Below are 24,791 nucleotides of genomic sequence, written 5' to 3'. Positions count from 1 at the left end.
GGAGGAGAGACGGAGGAGAGACGGAGGAGAGACGGAGGAGAGACGGAGGAGAGACGGAGGAGGAGGGACGGAGGAGGAGAGACGGAGGAGAGACGGAGGAGAGACGGAGGAGAGACGGAGGAGAGGCGGAGGAGAGGCGGAGGAGAGACGGAGGAGAGACGGAGGAGAGACGGAGGAGAGACGGAGGAGAGACGGAGGAGAGACGGAGGAGAGGCGGAGGAGAGACGGAGGAGAGACGGAGGAGAGACGGAGGAGAGACGGAGGAGGAGAGACGGAGGAGGAGAGACGGAGGAGGAGAGACGGAAAGGGCGACGGATCCCAACATCTTCAGGGGCTGGTCAACGTGCTCGTCGGCTACGCCAAGCTCGCCATTTACAGGGCGAGGAAGGTGGCCCTGGAGGGGAAACGTCCGGCCAACAGCCTGGGCATCTTCCGCGCTCTGGTCGGAGCCAGGGTGTGGCTGGAGTTCCGCCATGCGCGGTTGACCCACGCCGTGCCGGCCTTCATGGAGCAGTGGGCGATGGAGGAGGCCGTGTGCTCCGTGGCAGATGATGGGGAGCTCTGCATGCTGATATGAGCTACCCGTCGGAGGCCGTCGGACTGCGAGGGGGGCGGCGTACATAACGAGAGAGTGAGCGAGAGAATGAGCGACAGAACAAGCGAGAGAGAGAGCGAGTGAGAGAGAGAGAGCGAACGAGTGAGAGAGTGAGCGAGAGAGCGAGCGAGGGCTACATAAAGCCCCGTTTAAAAAAAAAAATAAAATTTACGAAATGATGAACGAAACAAAGTGCCGAATACACCGAGCATCTTCTTGTTTCCACTGATCGTAAAAAAAAAAAAGGAGGAGAGACGGAGGAGAGACGGAGGAGAGACGGAGGAGAGACGGAGGAGAGACCGAGGAGAGACGGAGGAGGAGAGACGGAGGAGGAGAGACGGAGGAGGAGAGACGGAGGAGGAGAGACGGAGGAGAGACGGAGGAGAGACGGAGGAGAGACGGAGGAGAGACGGAGGAGAGACGGAGGAGACACGGAGGAGAGACGGAGGAGGGACGGAGGAGGAGAGACGGAGGAGAGACGGAGGAGAGACGGAGGAGGAGAGACGGAGGAGAGACGGAGGAGAGACGGAGGAGGGACGGAGGAGAGACGGAGGAGGGACGGAGGAGGAGAGACGGAGGAGGAGAGACGGAGGAGGAGAGACGGAGGAGAGACGGAGGAGAGATGGAGGAGGAGAGACGGAGGAGAGACGGAGGAGAGACGGAGGAGGAGAGACGGAGGAGAGACGGAGGAGGGACGGAGGAGGAGAGACGGAGGAGGAGAGACGGAGGAGGAGAGACGGAGGAGAGACGGAGGAGAGACGGAGGAGGGACGGAGGAGGGACGGAGGAGAGACGGAGGAGAGACGGAGGAGGGACGGAGGAGGGACGGAGGAGGAGAGACGGAGGAGGAGAGACGGAGGAGGAGAGACGGAGGAGAGACGGAGGAGAGACGGAGGAGGAGAGATGGAGGAGGGACGGAGGAGGAGAGACGGAGGAGGAGAGACGGAGGAGGAGAGACGGAGGAGAGACGGAGGAGGAGAGACGGAGGAGGAGAGACGGAGGAGAGACGGAGGAGGAGAGACGGAGGAGGAGAGACGGAGGAGAGAGGCCGTCGAGCCGCAGCTGTGCGCGTGTGTCCACGGTGGCGGCTGTGTGTGTGCGTGCGTCAGCGGCTGTGTGTGCGCGTGCGGCAGCCTCGCGCTCACGACGCGAAACTCTCCGTGGCCCCCTCCCGCCCCCCGCCCCCAAATCACTCACCGCGACCGCGCACCCAGGTGTAGGTGCGCGTGTCGGGCGCGGAGGCCGCCTGGTCCCTCGCCGCCCCTTGCGGGTTCCTGCCGAGGACCGCGGCCGCGACGGGCCGCGAGTCGTGCCGGCCCCCCGCCCCGGACGTCTTGGGGGGCAGCACGTACTTGGGCAGCCCCTTGAAGAACCACGCTCCGGAGCGCTTCCACACCTAGCGGAGAGACGGGCGCGTGGCGAGAGGGGCAGGAGGAGGCGGTGAACACCGGACGGAGCGGACGCTGGGGGATGATGCGACGGTGAAATTTGGATTCCGTGGGACCTCCCTTGCCGGTATCAAAATATAAAGAATTGGTTTTACAGTTGTGTTAAGATGCTAAAACACCAAACAGAAATCTCCTGCAAGGAATAACGTCCGCCTTAACCACACGTACTTGTGGTGAACATGCAAACAAAAAAAACGCGCTCTGGTCGTATATGATGCATTGTGTTTCACACCGATTGGTCCACACCAGAGAGAGCTTTCTCAAGAGCCTCGTCTCAAACAGTGTTAGTCCAGAGAATACCAAAATGTGAAACGACAATGCACAAACAACCAGAGCATGTTTTTTGTTTGCATGCTCAACACAAGCATGCGTGGTTAATGCAGACATAATTCCTTGCACGAGGATTTTGTTTGTTGTTTTAACATCTTAACACCTGTTCTATTGCCAGAAAGGGTAAAACCAATTCTTCTATACAATTTGGATTTATACAACGGCTCAGACGCGGACTTTATTATCTCAGCTGGTGAGGGCCCCCATAGAGCCGAAGCAGATGTTGTCACAGGGACCACCACAGCCCAGTGGCAGCAGTTACAGGACACCACGCGTTACACGGAATTACATAGAGATCCACACATTCATGTACAGATCTATTGGGTTACGTAGAGATCCACAGAGTTACGTGGAGATCCACACATTCATGTACAAATCTATTGAGTTACGTAGAGATCCACAGAGTTACGTAGAGATCCACACATTCATGTACAAATCTATTGAGTTACGTAGAGATCCACAGAGTTACGTAGAGATCCACACATTCATGTACAGATCTATTGAGTTACGTAGAGATCCACAGAGTTACGTAGAGATCCACACATTCATGTACAGATCTATTGAGTTACGTAGAGATCCACAGAGTTACGTGGAGATCCACACATTCATGTAGAGATCTATTGAGTTACGTAGAGATCCACAGAGTTACGTGGAGATCCACACATTCATGTAGAGATCTATTGAGTTACGTAGAGATCCACACATTCATGTACAGATCTATTGAGTTACGTAGAGATCCACAGAGTTACGTGGAGATCCACACATTCATGTACAGATCTATTGAGTTACGTAGAGATCCACACATTCATGTAGAGATCTATTGAGTTACGTAGAGATCCACAGAGTTACGTAGAGATCCACACATTAATGTACAGATCTATTGAGTTACGTAGAGATCCACAGAGTTACGTAGAGATCCACACATTCATGTACAGATCTACTGAGTTACGTAGAGATCCACACATTCATGTACAGATCTATTGAGTTACGTAGAGATCCACAGAGTTACGTAGAGATCCACACATTCATGTACAGATCTATTGAGTTACGTAGAGGACTTGTAGAGTTATGTAGAGATCTATTGAGTTACGTAGAGATCCACAGCGTTACGTGGAGATCTATTGAGTTAGGTAGAGGACCCACGGCGTCACGTGCATATCCAGAAAGATAAATAGAGCTACACAGAGACCTATCGAGCACCACAAAGATTCCGAGAGGGTGGGGCTGGCTCGACAGGGTGGGGGGGCTGGCTGGAGGGGCACCGGCCGGGGGACGTCGTTATCAGCGTCATCATCAACATTTGTGCCCCTTCCCGATCGAACACTTCATCTCTCTAGATTTGAAGCTTTCGTGACTGCAAGGATTCATACTCTTAGTATTTTCGGTAAAGTCACGTTGGTAAAAAAATGAAATTAAAATTAATAAAAAATAAAATAATAAAAAGTCACGTTTATTATGATTTTATTTTAATTAATTTTAATGTAATTTTTTTACCTACGTGACTTTACCGAAAAAACTAAGAGTATACTTCACCTCTCGCTGCTCGCTGCAGATCTTGCACAGCCAGAGCGGACGCTGGCGGCTGCACACGGAGTCGACGCCACACTTGGTGCACACGTTCTGACGGGAGAGAGACGGGGGTGGGGGGGCGGCACACACAGAGACAAACGTCCCCCGTATAGCCTTCGACGACTGTCGGGGCAAGTGCTGTTTGGCGAGCAGCGCCACCACCTGTGAAGGCAGGCACGGAAACGCGACGGGAGTGGGTGGGCCGACACCACGCCCAGCTGCCTTTGTCACCCCGGTGCCGATGATCACAAACCGCGAGCAGGTACTCGCTTAAGGCCGAGACGACCTAGCGGGGAGTCGAACTTGGGTCAGCAGCTTCGTTGCGCAGCGCGCCAACTACTGCGCCACTGCTCCCCACTGTTCACAGATACGAAAAATGCCTCTTACCAGCTTGTCTGTGGCTGCCGTGTGTGTCTGTCTGGTAGCCGTGTGTGTGGTGGTCGTGTCTGTGTCTGTGTCTGCGTGGACGCCAGCTTTGTGAGCTCATGACTCCGTCTCGCCGTGGCTCCCTCTCCCTCCGCCGCCCCCCTCCCGCCCCCCACACTGACACTGGACGCCACGACTGACTTCCACCATCACGCTCAGCCTGAGCGCATCCTTTTGATGTTTTTCGCCATTTTGGCAGCCAGACTCCCCACCTCCACCTCCCCCAACTCACCCCGACTTCCCCCCTCCCCCCGTCCCCCCCTCACCTTCTTGCAGTCCTCACAGAGCGCGGCGGCCGAGCCGAGCAGACCCAGCTGCTCCCCGCACAGCACGCAGCGCGCGGCGCCGTCGCCCAGCGCGTTCCGTCTCATGTTCTCCAGCCGCTCCACCAGCCGCCTGCAGCGTCACGCAGGGGAGGGGGCGGTGGGGTGGGGGTGGGGGGGGGCACGGGACAGGGTCAGTGGCGAGGGTCATGGGACGGTGGGGGGAGGGGGGGTGGCGTCGACCGGGGTCAGTGGCGGGGGGCCATCGAACGGGTGGGGGCTGGCCGTGTTCTCAACCGAGTGGGGCAGGCGCGCAGGCTGCGGCATGGATACCGCGCAGGAGAAGTTTTTTCGAACGAGATCGGGGAATCGCGGAGACAAGACGCGCCAGCGTCCAACGAGTTCCTCTACCGACGCGGTGAAGCCGCGGTCGCCGAACCGGCAATCTCGCGCGTGCCCTTGCCGTGACGCACGGCGGCGGCGGCAAGCATCCCAATCGCGAATTGCAAAGGGGGCCGCGCGAGTCCACGACGAGTAGGCCAGGAGTTTCCTTCCGTTCGACATTCACGTAGATCACGTGCAGACAAAGCGGGTGGGGTTACAGACGGAGTCTCTGTTGAGCGTCGTGCATCTTCAGACCAGTGCTGCGGGCACCGCCTGCGTGTCACTAAGATGCGGTGACATAGTCGATACGAAGGCGGTTGTGCCCGGGGCGACGCGACATGCCCGAGGGCGAGTGGAGTCAAGGGCTGCGATCGTGAACGGGGCAACGAGAAAGTAACGGGAAAGTGACAGGGAGAGGTCGGGGCGGAAGTCGCTACCCCCTCCCCCCACCCCGCCCCAAGACGGACAAAGAAGAGGAGGGCACGGCGCAAGATGAGCAGAAGCAGCAGCAGCAGCAGGGGGAGAGGAGGAGCGGAAGAAGGAATGGCAGGGCCAAGATGTTTCATCAGGGATGGAGACGGTGATTAGGATGATGAGAAGGGAGGGAGGAAGGGAGGGAGAAGAAGGGATGAGCGAGCAGAAGTGAGCCGCACGGAGGAGGAGGAGGGGCGTCTGTTTCCACAGGGGGGGGGGGGGGGGAGGTCGCGGGGAAGAGGGGGAGGGGGGTTGCAAGTGGAGGTGACCACACGTGGACAAGTGGCGGAGTGCTCGCGACGATCTTGACACCGGTCGACGCGAGCCGTGACGTTTCGGCGAGGGACCTCCAACATCGGCGACGGAGGCGCTCCGCTCCCACGCTTCTTCTTCTTCGCTCGCTCACCCGATGCGCTCCTGCTCCAGCAGCTCCATCTTCTCGGCTTTCTCGATGACCTTGTGGATGGCCTCGCGCTCCTCCTCGCTCAGCGTCTCGTTCCTGCGCTGCTTCTCCGAGCGGTGCGTGTGCACCGACCAGCCCGTGTTGAGCCTGCACCACGGCACGCGACACGCACGCGACACGTGGGCAGCGGCTCACGCCGTGGGGGTACGCGTGCACCTGGGGTGGTACGCGTGCGTTGGCACGTGCGACACCTCGAGGCGGGGAGGGGGGGGTAAGTGAGAGGTCTCTAAGTGACACGCGAGGCATCTCGAGTGTGGAAAGTTGTTCGTCTCAGCCTGGTCACCGATGACTGCACGCAGAAGAAAAAAAAAATCACTCAACTTGGTTTTGTTCTTAATTTGGCTCGAATCCAACTCCGACAATAGAAACCGCCAGCTTTATTCACATACCGTGACCTTCGTTTTGCATGTCACGTTAAAATATGTGCCCCTAAGTGCGGATCAACAGATCCGATTGCCTCGACCTCAAAACCAGCTCTGTAACCTCAACTTCTCGGGGCTGTTTCGGACCCCAGGTGCAGGGCTCCAAATGAAAACTTCCAGCGATAAGAAACATAATTTTGGAAGAAAAAGAAATTACGCCAATGTGGCCAAAGTGGCCTAGATGGCTTGAGGGCTCACAATGACGGCGAGCGGGAGAGGGAAAGGGTGAGCGGGAGAGGGAGCGAGAGGACGAGGGAGGGAAAGGGTGAGCAGGAGAGGGAGCGAGGGAGGGAAAGGGTGAGCGGGAAAGGGAGCGTGCAGGCGCGGGAGCGAGCGAGCCAGTGAGAGGGCGAGCGACGTCAAAACGACTTTTCTCGCTCGAGCCTGCTGCCGCCCTTTACCGAAATATCGCAACAATTTTGAGTTAAAGGTCGCCGAGTGGACTCACGGCATCTCTCCCCGCACCCGCGCCTTTGAGAGGTGGGACATGGCACGGACAGAAATCCAGAAATACAAACATGAAAAGGAATCGACCACGACGCGCATAAGAGAGCCCAAGAGAGCACTGTGCTGGTGACGCACAGAGCCTGGGTTCCCATCCGGGTTTTTGTTTTGTTTCAGCCGCCCGTGGTGGTGGTGTGAGCAGTGGTGGTGTGAGCGGTGGTGGTGTGAATGGTGGTGTTGGTAGTTTGAGTGGTGGGAGTGGTGATGTTGTGAATGGGTGGTGATGTTGGTGGTGGTTGAGTGGTGGGAGTGGTGGTGATGTTGGTGGTAGATTGAGTGGTGGGAGTGGTGGGAGTGGTGGGAGTGGTGGTGATGTTGGTGGTGGTTTGAGTGGTGGGAGTGGTGGTGGCGTGAGCGGTGGTGGCGTGAGTGGTGCTGGTGTTGGTGGTGGTGGTTTGAGTGGTGGGAGTGGTGAGAGTGGTGGTGGTGTGAATGGATGGTGATGTTGGTGGTGGTTTGAGTGGTGGTTGTGGTGTGAGTGGTGGTGGTGTGAATGGGTGGTGATGTTGGTGGTGGTTTGAGTGGTGGGAGTGGTGGTGATGTTGGTGGTAGTTTGAGTGGTGGGAGTGGTGGGAGTGGTGGTGATGTTGGTGGTGGTTTGAGTGGTGGGAGTGGTGGTGGCGTGAGCGGTGGTGGCGTGAGTGGTGCTGGTGTTGGTGGTTTGAGTGGTGGGAGTGGTGAGAGTGGTGGTGGTGTGAATGGATGGTGATGTTGGTGGTAGTTTGAGTGGTGGTTGTGGTGGGAGTGGTGGTGGTGTGAATGGGTGGTGATGTTGGTGCTGGTTTGAGTGGTGGGAGTGGTGGTGATGTTGGTGGTAGTTTGAGTGGTGGGAGTGGTGGGAGTGGTGGTGATGTTGGTGGTGGTTTGAGTGGTGGGAGTGGTGGTGATGTTGGTGGTGGTTTGAGTGGTGGGAGTGGTGGTGATGTTGGTGGTGGTTCGAGTGGTGGGAGTGGTGGTGGTGGTGGTGGTGTGAGAGGTGCAGCTGCAGCGACCGTGGCCGCGGCCCGGCGAGCACTCACTTGGCGCGCAGGGCCAGGTGGCGGTCGTTGGGGCAGACCCAGCGGTCGGCGACGCTGCTGCCGAACACGGCGTCCGTCATGGCGCCCGCCCGCTCGCTCCCTCGATGGCCCTGCACGCGCCGGGGGATGGTCAGCGGGTACCGCTTAGACTCCTGCTCCAGAGCTGCGCGAGCACGTTGAGCGTCTGCGACCGCACGCTCGGCACGGCGGTTACACCCCGCCCCCCCCCCCCGCCACTGTCAACGCTCAGCAATTTTCCCGCCGGTCGGCCGTGCGGCGGTGGCGGATATTTTTCAAAAGCAGAATCTGCAACGGTTCCTCGGGTTCCCCATTTCCCACGGCCTCACAGACCGCCGGTGGGGCGGGGACCAAAAACGCCGGGGACCACCGACTCGCGCGGTGGGGTGGGGTGGGGGGGGGGTTGGTGGATCACGTGCAGGATGGAAGCGCGTGTTTGCGAGGCGCCCCCCAAACCCGCAAGATGGCGGTATGAGCAAGTGGGTTCAAGAACCTGTCCGTGTGGACTCTACAGCATGGGCCCCTTGTGTTGCTGTAGGTTCGCTCCATTTATAATAATGAGTGCCAATTATTGACACGAGTTGAGGCGGAGGCGGCGTGATCGCCATGCGGTTTCACGCGACGCTTGACGCGTAACGATCGGCCGCCGCCCTGAAACCGATCGATCGTCTCGTACCCCACGCAGAGCTCGCGAGCTCCACCGCGAGCTCCGCCCGGAGCTCCACCGCGAGCTCCGCCCGGAGCTCCACCGCGAGCTCCGCCCGGAGCTCCACCGCGAGCTCCGCCCGGAGCTCCACCGCGAGCTCCGCCCGGAGCTCCACCGCGAGCTGCGCCCGGAGCTCCACCGCGAGCTGCGCCCGGAGCTCCACCGCGAGCTCCGCCCGGAGCTCCGCCCGGAGCTCCACCGCGAGCTCCACCGCGAGCTCCGCCCGGAGCTCCACCTGGAGCTCCACCTGGAGCACCACCTGGAGCTCCACCCGGAGCTCCACCCGGAGCTCCGCCCGGAGCTCCACCCGGAGCTCGCGTGGCTCCCATTGCCTGGCCATCGAGTTATCGGCAGCGGTGGTTTTGTCCCCTTGGGGCACTGTTTGTTTCTCGGCGGATATTTTTCCACACCCACCGGAGTAGTTTGACATGTGCCAAGCGGATGCTGGATGTGGTTTGCCAGGTGTAACTTTTTTTTTTTAAAGCTCACTGGTACTATGCAGTAGGTTTGACTAACTATAACTTAACTAACGTAACTGTTTTAATGTAACCAGGTAAGCTATGTAGCTCTTTTTCAGCGACGTGGCTTACCACGTCGAAATGTATAGCAGCCAATACTATAAACACGCGCCGATTCTCAATGTGGAGGGAAAAACCGGACACAAACTCCAAATATACAGCAGGCGTCAGAGGGTCGGGTTCGAACCCACGACCTCCTGCACACCAGGCGAGGAAGTTAACATCTCCTAGCCAGCACGGCGTGACTCAAGTAGCCACAGAGTGTCGTGAGAGGTATACTGGATGTGATGTGCCGGGCACACGCCGACCAGGACCGACCCGGTTAGAATGACAGCCACGGTTGCGGTGCTGGTTGCGGCGAGGGCGTACCGCACGCGCCAACAGGAGGCGCGTGGAACCGGTCAGACGGGAAACCGCTGGAGACCGTGGATATTTGTGCTCGTTCGGAGCCGATCGCTGGCGGCGGTGGTGCGGAGTGGGAGTGTTAGTGGCCCGAGTTCACTGCCAACACCAGCGATGATGATCCGAACCGGTCATGGACCTCCTGTAGGTCGACTCGGCCCCAAATGAGTACTGCGCTTGGTGGTGCGTGTAAAACATCACCAGGAGGGAGGCCCATGCGGCCAGGCGCGGTGCTGGCCACCCGCCCTCCTCGCGTGCCGTGCCGGCCTTCACAGGTGCTCACTCACAGCACTTTCCCCTTAAAGTCTGTAGAGGCTAAACGGGGGATCTTTGTCGTTTGTTTCTGGTGATGGTGGCGGTGGTGGTGGTGCAAATCCCGTGTTCGTTCGCGATCGCCCGTGGTTCAATCGCTGGTCCGGCAAAAACAAATTACCCGCACCCCGCTCTCCGCTCCCCTTGAGCAATTGCATGGCAGCATAGGGTTAATACAACTTGGAGGCTCTGCATAAAGCACGGCATTGCAACAAAGCGTGCATATTTTGTTTCTGAGCTGGAGAACTCGAGTGGCAGAGAAGAGAGGGGATGTCGTGTCGGTCGTGGCGTTTTGCTTGACCATACTTCACCGCGCCGGCCATGGAGGGTTTGGTTCGGTGCGGCCAAATAAATTCCCACGTAGGTTCCGCCTACCGGGGAAGATTGCGAGGAGTCTCAACAAAGGCGATATCAAAAGGTGGCGACTGACGGCATCCGTTTGTTTGTTATTTTTCTCCCTTCGTGTTCGTGGCGGCGACATCGTTGTGACCGGGCGGGCCACATCGGGGATGTTCGAGTGAATTCTAGGAAAGCGAAACGGTCGCATTAACGCTGGCCGACGAAACAGGCGCGCTCGGAAATCAAAATGCAAGCCCAGGAAACGGTTGAACGGAAACTCAGGCAAAACTCAACAATGGTCGCGCGGCGCTCATTCTCGCCCTCCGCCCGCGTGCTGGTCCGCGCGATGTTTGGACGTCTTCGGTTCCGGAAGAAGCTCCTCCCCCCCCCCCCAGGGCACGCGGGGGGGGGGGGGGGGGGCGAAACGTCGGACATCTCAACGAACGGCACCGGGGCACCGCCCCGAAGAACGCGGAGGAGGAGAGCCGGACTGCAGCGGCGGCGGCGGCGGCAGCGGCACGACCGCGACCACCGACGCAGTGAAACCACGTCGGTGGTGGTGGTACCTGCGGCGTTGGCCTCACAGTGACTCGGAGAGTGAGAAGGCTGCGACTCGGCCCATCGAGACCCCCCTCCCGGGTTCGTGAAAATAGTACCGCTCCGCGTACGGTCGACAGTGGCTGTTACAATGTGGGGACTGGCTCCCTGCCACAGGAATGTGGAATTTGCACAGCGCCACAAGAACCTCAGCGATGAGCCCTGTCCTATGCACGTTTAAGCGTCGGTACGCTTTGTACATTTTGGCTAATCTTGCATGCACTGTATTAGGGTTTTGGAATGCCGTGTGTTTACAAAGCCAATTTCAGATCTTTTTCGCACGACTCGTATTGTGTGCCGAAATAAAATGTGTTGATCTGCATATCTAAGTGAGCTCGGTGACGATGCTGCGCTATGTTTGCGGTGGTGCACAAATAACAAAATTTCAACTCATTTGTCATTAAATACCGTGGTCGTAAAAGGGGGAAAAAATAGATATGATAGGCGACGTGTCAGGCAATGGCCCTCAATCATGGCACATCGTGGGTGGAAATCATCTCTTCTGTTGTGCTTCACGAGACCACTAATGGCAGTCACACCGATTTTACACTCGTGGTTCAGATAATAGGTGATGGTGTTGGCCGTGAGCTGCAATTGAACTTGGGTCGCTGGGTTCAGACTTCAGAGTGCAGTGGGATAACCGCTACACTACCACTAGCGCACGCACACGCACGCACACGCACAAAGACAGAGATCTCCCAGGTAGCCTCCACAGGCCGTTGGGGCAACTGCTGTCACCTATAAAGGCACGAAGGGGTGGCGGTTGTGGCCAGCAACACGCCTGGCCGCCTTTGTCTCCCCAGTGGCGATGTTTACACACCGCACCAGGTGCGCGATGGTAGCACTATGATAGGCCTGGTGGCGGCGCATGGAGTGGTGGGGCCAACACCACTCCTGGCCGCCTTTCTCTCCCCAATTATGATCCCCCCCCCCCCCACATCACATCAGGGTGCTGTACTCATTTAAGGCAGAGTCAGCTTCGGGAGGGGGGGGGGTTGGGGATGCACACAGGGCCGATTCAGACAAATCGCAACCGATGTTGGCCTTGGCCTGTAAATATAATCAAACAACGGGCCCCGCGGGGTTCTGCGTAAGCCCGACCGCTCCGCATGCATTTCCGCCACGTTTCGCACCAAAATTTGACCTTTTTTTCTTTTCGCACTCGAGAATTGACCTTTGCCCTCCACGTGTCCTGCGCTGTAACGCCGCTTTGTCCTCACCCCGGGTGGTCAAGCGGCGCTCCGGTTGAATTAGCGATTCAGCGCCAACGCCACGCCAGCCCGAGGCTTGCAAGCACGGACCAAGGCAGCGATTTCAATTCTGCGCGGAATTTGGGGGAGGGAGGGAGGGGGGGAGGGTGACGGTAAGATTAGGGACAGGGGATTTTATTTTTTTTGTTCGCGAACGCTTGCCAATCGCCACGAATCGATTTCACAAGTCCCTGCTCCACACGCGGTGGCGGTGACAAATCCCAACCCCCCCCCCCCCGCGTTCGTTTCTAGTGGCGTTCGTTCACCACGGTGGGAATTGAAAGGCGCCTCTGGGACGAAGGTTCCTCCCGGTGCGGCCTACATTACTCAGCACTGCTGGGAGGTGAGTGCAGGTAGCAAGCACCTATTATAAGCAAAGGCAAAGGCCCCCCCCATCCTGTGTAGCCTTCAACAGACTGTTGGGGCAAGTGCAGTTAGCGAGTAGCGAGAATGAAGCGCATGGGGGAGTGGGATGCGGTCAGGACCGCGCCCCGGGCTGCCTTTGTCTCCCCAGTGCTGCTGTGTTACACACCGCACCAGGGACTGACTTAAGGCCAAGTCGACCTCGTGGAGGCCCAGAGAAAACGAGATCAGCTCATGCGCAGGAGCGAGACGGACCGTAATCTTGGGGGGGCGGGGGGGGCGGGCGACAATGTTGGGCGGACGTCTTCATCCAGCCGTGGATAAATCCACGGCTATTGCTGCTGTTAGAATGCTGATGGCGATGATGAATCATCCATTGCTCTCAGGTTTCTCACGGATTAAACCCCACCCCCCCCCCCGATCCCAAACATACCGTGCGGTGCGCCAGGACTCGGCAAGCGCCCGTCACACGGAGCAACGGCAGCCCCCTGCACACGCCACGCAGCAGCCTCGTCGCACCGCCTGCAGCTCTTCACAAACTCGGCGAGTGCGCACTTGAAGGCGACGTCGCCAAGCGACGAGATCCTGCTGAGCGGTTGTCTTCCCCGCACGTGGTCAGGCTTGAAAGGCCGTGGCACGACGGAAAAGATCCCCACCCCCCCGTGGAGCCACGGCAGACTTTGGGGGGGCAGGTGTTGTCGAACGAGCAGCACCTGTGGTGGCCGGCACGGCACACAAGGGGGTTGGGGTGGCCAGCCTCCCCCCCCCACAGTCACACTAAGGTACTCGTTTGAGGTTGAGTCGACCTCGGGGAGGCACAGGACGAGTTCAGATAATCGTCACTGGTGTTGACGGCCGTGAGCGGGAATCGAACTCGGGTCGCCGGGTTCGCAGCGCAGCACGCCAACTAAAAAAGTAAACTGTTACAAAGACAAAGATCCCCCGTATAGCCTGGACAGACTGTTGGGGCAAGTGCTGTTAACGAGTAGCACCTATGAAGGCCGGCACGGCACACGAAGGGGGTGGGTGGCCAACACCACGCCCGGCCGCTTCTGTGTCCCCAGTGGCGATGTTTACACACCCGTACCAGGTACTCATTTGAGGCTGAGTCGACCTAGGGGAGGCACCGGACCGGTTCATATAATCGTCACTGGTGTTGGTGGTCGTGAGCAGGAATCGAACTCGGGTCACCGGGTTGGCAGCGCAGCGTGCTAACTGCTACACTACCGCTCCCCGCATGCGCACGCACACACACCAAATCATTAGCGTATCAATAACAAGGTGTGGTGGAGGGGTGTCCTGGACAAAATGAACCCAACAACTTGACAACGCACAACCTCACATTGTTCGGCAAGTTCAAATTCTTTACATTAAGTGGATGGGAAAGCCAAGTGAGGCATCGAGTTCCTTGTGTGGCCAAAGCTCAAAAGTGGAATGTAAATGTGTTCAAGCGAGGCCGGCATGGGATGTCTTGAACGTACGCGTGTGGGAGTGGGCGGAGAGGCGACGGCTCACAACAATGAGCAGTGCGCCGGGCGGGTAAAACGCAGCGAGGTGGCAAGTGGGGAGCAGAGGTTGGCGCGTCTGCCAGCCATCCATGGCACACCGGGTCTGTTCCGTGACCTCCTGCCAGCAGCGAGCCTTCGACACTTGACGTGACAGCCTGAAAATGCACCTAGCCTGGCACAAGTGCCGTGGTGACCTGACCGCCACTTAGTGGCGAACGGCGGCCGTTGTTGTTGTTGGTGTTGGGGCGAGCGCACCGCACTAGAAACCCCGGCAACCGGAGTTTGATTCCCCGCCAAAGCCAACATCACCGGCGAGTTATACCAAACCCACTCCTCTGCCTACCCCCAACCCTTCACCAATCTGCGCTGACCAATGTGGTGCGCGGTTTGGTAAAAACAAAAACAACCCCTGACCAACATGGCACGGGGGAGGCCTTAATCCACCAGTGGATTGAAAAAAGGCTGGCACCTGAAAAATGTGGATAATCAACTTTCATCCAGGCAGCCCTTACCAATTCACCAGTTTGCAAATCGTACGGATTCTCACGATGTGGGATCGCGATTCGATGACGCAAGGTTCGTGAATGTCTGTCTCGGCGTTTCCTTCATGAAATGCCGCACCTCTCGCGAAACCGCAAAGGCTCGGCCCGAGACATCACGCGCCCGACTAACATCTGCATGGGTGTAAGTCTGACGGCATTTGCACCCCCCCTCCCCCCAACAGCCTGCGTGGGCTACACAGGGGACCTTTGCGTGCGGTTGTATTGCGGTTACAGCGGGACACTTTCTTCCCTGCGGAGCCACTCAAGTGAAGCCTCGTAAAGCAACTGTCACTTGAGCCTTTGGGCACAAAAGTGGTCACGTGAAAACACTCATGACTCGCACACGCACACAAAATCGAAGACAAAGATCCCCCGTATAGCCTTAACAGGCTGTTGGGGCAAGTGCTGTTAGCGAGTAGCACCTATGAAGGCCGGCACCATGGTACGCATGGGGGCGAGTGAGCAAGCACCACACCCGGCCGCCTTTGTCTCCCCCAGTGGCGATGTTTACACACCGCACCAGGTGCTCAAGTGAGGCTGAGTCGACCTAGGCGAGGCCCACGACCGGTTCAGATAACCGTCACTGGTGTTGGCCGCGAGTGGGAATCGAACTCGGGTCGGCGGGTTCGCAGCGCAGCGCGCTAACTGGTACACTGGCATACACACACACACTCGTGCGCAAAGGAACACACATCTCCCATGCAGCCTTTCACAGGCAGCTGGGGCAAGTGCTGCTTTATTGAGGCTTACACAGTGCACAATGGGGTGGTGGTGGGCAGTGCTGTGCCCAACTGCCTTTGTCTCACCCAGTGGCGATGTTTACACACCGCACCAGGTGCTCAAGTGAGGCTGAGTCGACCTAGGGGAGGCCCGGGACCAGTGAGCGGGAATCGTAGCGATCAATAACATTCCGCGGCCGTCATTCGTACCACCTCCTCCGCTATTGTCCATTTCGTACGTCCAGCCTCGTTCCTCGCAACGAGGCTTAAAAAAAAAAGGGAAAATCAAGATTTCTAACAATGAAAGCAGAGCACAATGGTGTCCGATTTGGCGCGGGGATTTGGCACGCAGATCAGAAAGATAAGGGAGTGCGCGAAGAAGCGTGCGAGCACGGGTGCACGCACGCTTCGGCATTTCCCACCGAGAAACGCGTTGAGTTGGAAAGAACTCGTGCCGAGCGTCTTTGAAGACAGGACAGCGAGGGTTCATGCCAGGACACGTCTGCTGTTCTATCCCCCCCGCACCTCCCATGAGCATGGTTGGCTACGTACGGTGCGAAATAAGTTCAACATACGGTACATACACAGAGACCCACAGACACCCGGAGACTCACAGAGACCCACAGAGACACCCACAGGAACCTACAGAGACCCACAGATTATCACGGTCGGCTACGTACGGTGCGAAATAAGTTCAACATACATACATACACAGAAACCCACAGACACCCATAGACTCACAGAAACCCACAGAGACACCCACAGGGACCTACAGAGACCCACAGATTATCGCGGTCGGCTACGTACGGTGCGAAAGAAGTTCAACATACATACATACACAGAAACCCACAGACACTCATAGGCTCACAGAGACCCACAGAGACACCCACAGGGACCTACAGAGACCCACAGATTATCACGGTCGGCTACGTACGGTGCGAAAGAAGTTCAACATACTGTACATACATGTCGGTGGAAGGCACGACGGCCGGCGGTCGGAGATTAACACCCAAGGGGGAACCGCTCTCGATTACGATCTCCACCGCGGAAATGGAGCAACGAAAATGATCCCGCGCCGCAGCAGGAGACAGATGGATTGGCGCATCGCGGGGATTGTTAGCGGCGGCGACGGGGGAGGCGTCCATCCAGCAGCGGATAGACAATGGCTAAACGACGGTTGATGATCGCGGGCGTGAGAATCCACCGCGGTCGACTCTGTGACCCGCCCCGACTAGACATCTGTGGGAAATAAACGACAGACTTTTCGATTTAAAGCTTTCGTGACTGCAGGGATTCATCTTCTTGGTTCTTTCGGTAAAGTCACGTAGAAGGGAAAAAATTTAATAATAAAAATTAAACATAAGAAAATAAAATAATAAAACATAATAAAATGAAAAAATATAATATATTATTTTATTATAAAAATAAAACATAATAAAATTAAATAATATATTATTTTATGTCATTTAATATATTATTTTATTTTATTTGTATTATTTTATTATTACCCTTCTACGTGACTTTACCGAAAGAACCAAGAAAATAAACTACAGACTGTGAACTATTTTTTACTCGCCCAGGTAAGGCCCACCGAGCTATGCAGCTCTTATTCAGGATCGACCTATCACAAATGACAGCTCAACGCTGTGGCTTATCGCGAGGATATTCGTGGCAAATACTCTAAACGCGCGTCGATGTTGATTCTAAACGTGGAGGGAAAAACCGGAGAACCCGGAGAAAAATCCACGCAACCACGGGGAGAACATGCACACTCTTAATATACAGGCTTCATAGCGCATCGGATTTCTCCAGGATAAAGATTAAAATTGTGAACTTTCCCGCTCCATTTCGAATGCAGGCGCTCCACAGCGAGTATTTACATGATTTTGCTGCTATAAATTTCCACGTGATAAGCCACTTTGTTGAGCTATCATTTGTGGGCAGGTCGCTTCTGAAAAAGAGCTACATAGGGCTCGGTGGGGTCTTACCTGGTAAACTAAAAAAAGAGTTTTAGTAAATCTCTTGGTTCTTTCGGTAAAGTCACGTAGAATGGAAATAATAAAATAATAAAAATAAAACATTATAAAATAATACAATTCTCACGACGTTTCGGCCACAACGCAAGCAGCCGTCCTCAGGTGGAGCAGGTCTGTCGATAAGACAGACAAAGAACCAAGAAGATGAATCCCTGCAGTCACGAAAGCTTTAAATCGAAATTTAGTTTTAGTAAAAATAATTGCATGTGGATGCTTATCGCGAGATCCGGCAGAGAGCCAAAAGGCCCTCTGCCCGCCCGCCCGCAGGAGCAATCAGATAAACGCAGCGGCCTCCTCGCCTGAACAAGATGAACACGCCGTAATGGGGGGCACAATAAGCTGGGTAAGCAATGAAATAAATAAGCGGCGGCTCCAAATTCGGTTTTCAAACGTCCGACAATCAGGCATCTTCAATCTCAAACGAAGAGCCCTCGTCGTCTTTCGCAATGGGTGGTCCTAAATAATTGGTGGGCATTCCGTTCCTGTGGCGAGTGCCAGGTCATCCGTAACACCTCACGGTGACCCTATTTCACACAGGTGTCTACAACGATACACGTGTGGAATCGTGTGTGCAAGAATCAACTTTATCGGGGTCGTGAACGCAGCATTCGTGGCCTCGCGTGAAAACGCAAGGTGCATTTAGCGACGAGGTTTTTGTTGGTTTTGTTCGGCCGTTTGTTATTGTCTACGCTAAAGGCCGCCACCAAACTCGCTCGGCTCCAAGGACTCGTTCGAATTGGCAGAGGCGTTGAAATCTGGATTCGAACCCAGGCTCTCGGCGGCGGTGCCCGCCGCCTCAACGGTCTTGCTGAGGAATAAACTCTCCGAGCCGCAACGGCCACCTCCGACAGCGATGGCTTCTCATCGACCATCCTGCGCTTATTATCCTGCCTCTTTGAATTTCACAGCACCGCTGGCGTGCGGGCAGACTGCTGGGTAAGCGGACGGGGCAGTGCATTTGTGAGTGGATGGGTGGCGGGATGAGTGGGTGGCGGGGTGGACGGGTGAGTGCGTTTGTGAGTGGTTGGGTGTGTGGGGGTGAGTTCGGTGACCGGATGCGTGGGTGGGTAGGTGGATCGGTGAGTGTGCAGGTGAGTTGGGTGGGTGGGTGGGTGAGTTGGGTGACTGGATGGGTGGCTGGGTGGACGAACGGATAGGCGAGTGGATAGGCGAGATGGGTGAGTGTGTGGGAGTGGATGGGCGAGTGAGCTTGTGAGCATATGGACGGGTGAGTGGATGAGCTAGTTGAATCTTAGGTAGGTGGGCGAGTTTGTAAGTGGATGGGTGAGCGGGTTGCATGACGAGTAGATGGATGAGTTATTTTTAGTGGATTGATGGTTGGCTGGATGGATGAGTGGGTAAGGGTGAGTGGATTGGTAGATGGGTGGGCTGAGTGCGTGAGAGGTATTCAGGTGGGGGGGTGGTGGTGGGGAGGGGGAGCAGAAATTTTGAGCTCGGCTTAATAAGCTCAGCTAAAATCCCGACCTCCCGAGGCGAATTTAGCGCTCGTTTTCGTTACGCGGACAGTTCAGGCTGAGACACTAAAGCGGGCTGACAAGCCGTAACGGTAATCAATCCGTCGGCCCGCGTACGTCGATTAACGCGGCCCGGGCTCATTGACATTCGTTATCACTCGCTCGGTACGATGACGAGCCCGACAGCGGTCGTCACGCAGATCTGTGAAGGGGTTTTGCGGCCCGTTGGAGCGGCCGATCAAAGCGGTTAACAACCCTGCGCACTTTTGAACCCAGCGATGCCACCAACGCACATCCCACCACCCGAGTTCGATTCCCGACCACGGCTACCTCAACCAACCGGTGGCTTTTAACGTAGATCTGTGAGGTGGGTGGCAGAGGTTGCTGGGAAGCATGTCCCCTCGAGCCTGCCCCAAGAGGGTTCATTTCCCAGCCACGGCGAAAATCGGCGGCGGAAAGCGCACCAGCACCCTGAACAATATAAACTCAACACGCCCGTCAACCGCACGGGTCAAGAGCAACAACGGGTTTCCTTCCTCATAGCTCTTGGGAGCAACAAAGAAGGAGCCCGGCCATTGCCGTAACGTCACCTGTCAATAAAAAAACAAAATCGTTCCCATCGCAAATGTGTGCTATGCGGAAGGGCCACGGTGTTATTGACGAGTGCGTTGATCTCTTTAAAAAAAAAAGAAACATTCTAATACAGAACCACAGTCCCAAGTTACTGGCGGGTCTACATGTCAGCAGGGGGGCAGTGCAGTGAAAACAATCCATTGTTTGTACTCTACTGTACTGTACTTCTATGCTCCCACGTCGATGCTCAGCGGACCCTTCAACAACGCCCAATCTAGTGCAGTGCTGTACCGCAAGTTCAAATAACACCCAGGACACACACAGCCTGCCAGAGAGGCCCTCATCCAGCAGTGGATTGGCACACGGGCTGCACGTGTACATAATGTACTACTACTACTACTGTCCTGTGTATCAAGTTGTGGTCTGTCCCAGCTGTTGCCTGCACCTCTGTAGGTATCACTGATGATGATGGATGTTCCTGTTCGGTGCCGATGGCATCGCGGGATATCCAAAGAGGATGGATTCCTGCAGTCAGGAAAGCGTCAAATCGAGATTATAGCTGGGTAACTGGCTCAGACGGGATTTTCCGTGGAACGAGTGAACTTGGAATCGAATTCAACACCGGTGCACATTGCGGACACCAGATGCACATTGCGGACACCAGATGCACAGCAGGGAAACCCAACCCAGATCACAGCAGGGAACCCAGATCACAGCAGGGAACCCAACCCAGATCACAGCAGGGAACCCAGATCACAGCAGGGAACCCAACCCAGATCACAGCAGGGAACCCAACCCAGATCACAGCAGGGAACCCAGATCACAGCAGGGAACCCAACCCAGATCACAGCAGGGAACCCAACCCAGATCACAGCAGGGAACCCAGATCACAGCAGGGAACCCAGATTACAGCAGGGAACCCAACCCAGAACACAGCAGGGAACCCAGATCACAGCAGGGAACCCAGATCACAGCAGGGAACCCAGATTACAGCAGGGAACCCAACCCAGATCACAGCAGGGAACCCAACCCAGATCACAGCAGGGAACCCAGATCACAGCAGGGAACCCAACCCAGATCACAGCAGGGAACCCAACCCAGATCACAGCAGGGAACCCAGATCACAGCAGGGAACCCAACCCAGATCACAGCAGGGAACCCAGATCACAGCAGGGAACCCAACCCAGATCACAGCAGGGAACCCAGATCACAGCAGGGAACCCAACCCAGATCACAGCAGGGAACCCAGATCACAGCAGGGAACCCAACCCAGATCACAGCAGGGAACCCAGATCACAGCAGGGAACCCAACCCAGATTACAGCAGGGAACCCAGATCACAGCAGGGAACCCAACCCAGATCACAGCAGGGAACCCAGATCACAGCAGGGAACCCAGATCACAGCAGGGAACCCAACCCAGATCACAGCAGGGAACCCAACCCAGATCACAGCAGGGAACCCAACCCAGATCACAGCAGGGAACCCAACCCAGATCACAGCAGGGAACCCAACCCAGATCACAGCAGGGAACCCAGATCACAGCAGGGAACCCAGATCACAGCAGGGAACCCAGATTACAGCAGGGAACCCAACCCAGATCACAGCAGGGAACCCAACCCAGATCACAGCAGGGAACCCAACCCAGATCACAGCAGGGAACCCAACCCAGATCACAGCAGGGAACCCAGATCACAGCAGGGAACCCAACCCAGATCACAGCAGGGAACCCAACCCAGATCACAGCAGGGAACCCAACCCAGATCACAGCAGGGAACCCAGAACACAGCAGGGAACCCAGCCCAGATCACAGCAGGGAACCCAGCCCAGATCACAGCAGGGAACCCAGAACACAGCAGGGAACCCAGCCCAGATCACAGCAGGGAACCCAACCCAGATCACAGCAGGGAACCCAACCCAGATCACAGCAGGGAACCCAGAACACAGCAGGGAACCCAGCCCAGATCACAGCAGGGAACCCAGCCCAGATCACAGCAGGGAACCCAGAACACAGCAGGGAACCCAGCCCAGATCACAGCAGGGAACCCAGAACACAGCAGGGAACCCAGCCCAGATCACAGCAGGGAACCCAGCCCAGATCACAGCAGGGAACCCAGAACACAGCAGGGAACCCAGCCCAGATCACAGCAGGGAACCCAGATCACAGCAGGGAACCCAGCCCAGATCACAGCAGGGAACCCAGATCACAGCAGGGAACCCCGAACACAGCAGGGAACCCAGCCCAGATCACAGCAGGGAACCCAGATCACAGCAGGGAACCCAGCCCAGATCACAGCAGGGAACCCAGAACACAGCAGGGAACCCAGCCCAGATCACAGCAGGGAACCCAGCCCAGATTACAGCAGGGAACCCAGAACACAGCAGGGAACCCAACCCAGATCACAGCAGGGAACCCAGCCCAGATCACAGCAGGGAACCCAGAACACAGCAGGGAACCCAGATCACAGCAGGGAACCCAGCCCAGATCACAGCAGGGAACCCAGCCCAGATCACAGCAGGGAACCCAGATCACAGCAGGGAACCCAGAACACAGCAGGGAACCCAGAACACAGCAGGGAACCCAACCCAGATCACAGCAGGGAACCCAGAACACAGCAGGGAACCCAGAACACAGCAGGGAACCCAGCCCAGATCACAGCAGGGAACCCAACCCAGATCACAGCAGGGAACCCAGAACACAGCAGGGAACCCAACCCAGATCACAGCAGGGAACCCAGCCCAGATCACAGCAGGGAACCCAGAACACAGCAGGGAACCCAGCCCAGATCACAGCAGGGAACCCAACCCAGATCACAGCAGGGAACCCAGAACACAGCAGGGAACCCAGCCCAGATCACAGCAGGGAACCCAACCCAGATCACAGCAGGGAACCCAGAACACAGCAGGGAACCCAGCCCAGATCACAGCAGGGAACCCAGCCCAGATCACAGCAGGGAACCCAGAACACAGCAGGGAACCCAGCCCAGATTACAGCAGGGAACCCAACCCAGATCACAGCAGGGAACCCAGAACACAGCAGGGAACCCAACCCAGATCACAGCAGGGAACCCAGCCCAGATCACAGCAGGGAACCCAGAACACAGCAGGGAACCCAGCCCAGATCACAGCAGGGAACCCAGAACACAGCAGGGAACCCAGCCCAGATCACAGCAGGGAACCCAGATCACAGCAGGGAACCCAGCCCAGATCACAGCAGGGAACCCAGAACACAGCAGGGAACCCAGCCCAGATCACAGCAGGGAACCCAGCCCAGATCACAGCAGGGAACCCAGAACACAGCAGGGAACCCAGCCCAGATTACAGCAGGGAACCCAGAACACAGCAGGGAACCCAGCCCAGATCACAGCAGGGAACCCAGCCCAGATCACAGCAGGGAACCCAGAACACAGCAGGGAACCCAGCCCAGATTACAGCAGGGAACCCAGAACACAGCAGGGAACCCAGCCCAGATCACAGCAGGGATCCCAGATCACAGCAGGGAACCCAGATCACAGCAGGGAACCCAACCCAGATCACAGCAGGGAACCCAGCCCAGATCACAGCAGGGAACCCAGAACACAGCAGGGAACCCAGCCCAGATTACAGCAGGGAACCCAGCCCAGATCACAGCAGGGAACCCAGAACACAGCAGGGAACCCAGCCCAGATCACAGCAGGGAACCCAGCCCAGATCACAGCAGGGAACCCAGAACACAGCAGGGAACCCAGCCCAGATTACAGCAGGGAACCCAGAACACAGCAGGGAACCCAGCCCAGATCACAGCAGGGATCCCAGATCACAGCAGGGAACCCAGATCACAGCAGGGAACCCAACCCAGATCACAGCAGGGAACCCAGAACACAGCAGGGAACCCAGAACACAGCAGGGAACCCAGCCCAGATTACAGCAGGGAACCCAGCCCAGATCACAGCAGGGAACCCAGAACACAGCAGGGAACCCAGCCCAGATCACAGCAGGGAACCCAGCCCAGATCACAGCAGGGAACCCAGAACACAGCAGGGAACCCAGCCCAGATTACAGCAGGGAACCCAGAACACAGCAGGGAACCCAGCCCAGATCACAGCAGGGATCCCAGATCACAGCAGGGAACCCAGATCACAGCAGGGAACCCAACCCAGATCACAGCAGGGAACCCAGAACACAGCAGGGAACCCAGAACACAGCAGGGAACCCAGATCACAGCAGGGAACCCAACCCAGATCACAGCAGGGAACCCAGATCACAGCAGGGAATCGAACCCCACTCACGAGCTGGGTGGCGACATTGCCGCACCTGACAGTCTGCACTCGTCCGTCGCCGTGTGGAGGCAGCAGCGAGGGTTGGTGGATCACCACACGGATGGCGTCAAAAAAGCAAACAAACTCCCCAAGCCATGGGGTGCCGAGCCAAGCCGCAGACTAAAACCTCCATTGCAGCAACGTCGCCCTCCCTCTCGCGCGCGAATTGAATGGCCGATGACAACGCCGTTTGAGACAGACTGTATACAGAGAGGACGGCGGAGCTTGGGCAATAACTGCTGGTGGTGCGCCGGCCACTCTCACCACTGTGCTGTTCTACACCTTCCTCCCACCACCACCAGCTCTACAGCTTCCCCCACCACCACTAGCTCTACCCCCCCCCCCCCACCAGCTGTACACCTTCCCCCCACCACTCCACTCGCCTGAATTCAGGCCCCCTCCGTCACTGGCCCGTGCGTGGTAAAGTTGCTCAGAGTTGATGCTCACCGGTAATGTGACCGCTCCTCCTCCTCCTCCCTCCTGCTGCTGCTGCTGGTGGGAGCCGCTCTGCGCGATGGTTCCAGCCGCGTCGCTCCCCCAGCACACACAGAGCCCGCCAACAAGACAGACACCCCCGTGTCACCTCGCTTGGCAGAGCGTTCGTGGGGGGGGGGGGGGCACGTGCTGTTTTGCGAGTGGCACCTCCGAGGGCTGGCACGGGGCACACGAGGGGGATGGGGGGTGGTCAGCACCACGCCCGGCAGGCAACACCACCACCACCACCACCAAAAACCACCACCACCAAACACCACCGCCACCACCACCAACAAACACCACCGCCACCAAATCCACAGGCGTCTGCCTCGAAACCCACCCCTGCCCTGCGCTCTCTCTCTTCGCTCTCCCCCGCCTCCACGCTGTTGCTCGCACTCGCTGCGAGGAGGCGGGGGGGTACCGGAGGGTGTGGGAGCGGTTTTGTGGAACTTCGTATTCTCTCTCGCCTGCTCACCCCTCCCTCCCTCCCACCCACCCTACTCACCCCTCCCTGCCTCCCACCCACCCTGCTCACCCCTCCCACCCACCCTACTCACTCCTCCCACCCACCCTACTCACCCCTCCCTTCCACCCACCCTACTCACCCCTCCCTTCCACCCACCCGACTCACCCCTCCCTTCCACCCACCCGACTCACCCCTCCCACCCACCCGACTCACCCCTCCCACCCACCCGGCTCACCCCTCCCACCCACCCGGCTCACCCCTCCCACCCACCCTGCTCACCCCTCCCTCCCTCCCACCCACC

The 24,791-nt window shown here is 57.2% G+C and overlaps 1 protein-coding gene across 13 annotated transcripts in view; it reads right to left on the bottom strand.

Moving 5' to 3' along the window:
• The window catches only part of LOC144730989 (rabphilin-3A-like), a 57,696-nt gene that overhangs the window by 19,462 nt on the left and 13,443 nt on the right, over positions 1-24,791 (bottom strand). The window contains exons 1-9 of one of the 13 annotated variants that reach the window (XM_078611922.1): positions 24,365-24,458; positions 23,998-24,201; positions 12,835-13,158; positions 11,933-12,108; positions 7,897-8,006; positions 5,895-6,038; positions 4,634-4,763; positions 3,906-3,992; positions 1,792-1,990 (exon numbers count right to left, since the gene is read on the bottom strand). In XM_078611922.1, coding sequence (XP_078468048.1) covers positions 1,792-1,990; positions 3,906-3,992; positions 4,634-4,763; positions 5,895-6,038; positions 7,897-7,976 — 640 coding nt within the window. In that variant the 5' untranslated portion in view covers positions 7,977-8,006; positions 11,933-12,108; positions 12,835-13,158; positions 23,998-24,201; positions 24,365-24,458. Of the gene's footprint in view, positions 1-1,791; positions 1,991-3,905; positions 3,993-4,633; positions 4,764-5,894; positions 6,039-7,896; positions 8,007-11,921; positions 12,109-12,834; positions 13,159-23,997; positions 24,465-24,791 lie in introns of those variants that run through there. The other 12 variants (XM_078611917.1, XM_078611919.1, XM_078611921.1 and 9 more) reach the window with 12 other exon arrangements.

The sequence above is a fragment of the Lampetra planeri genome, chromosome 37 (genome assembly GCF_965212315.1).
Source record: "Lampetra planeri chromosome 37, kcLamPlan1.2.h2, whole genome shotgun sequence".
Taxonomy (NCBI): Eukaryota; Metazoa; Chordata; class Hyperoartia; order Petromyzontiformes; family Petromyzontidae; genus Lampetra; species Lampetra planeri.
This window is presented reverse-complemented; position numbering and strand designations above follow the sequence as displayed.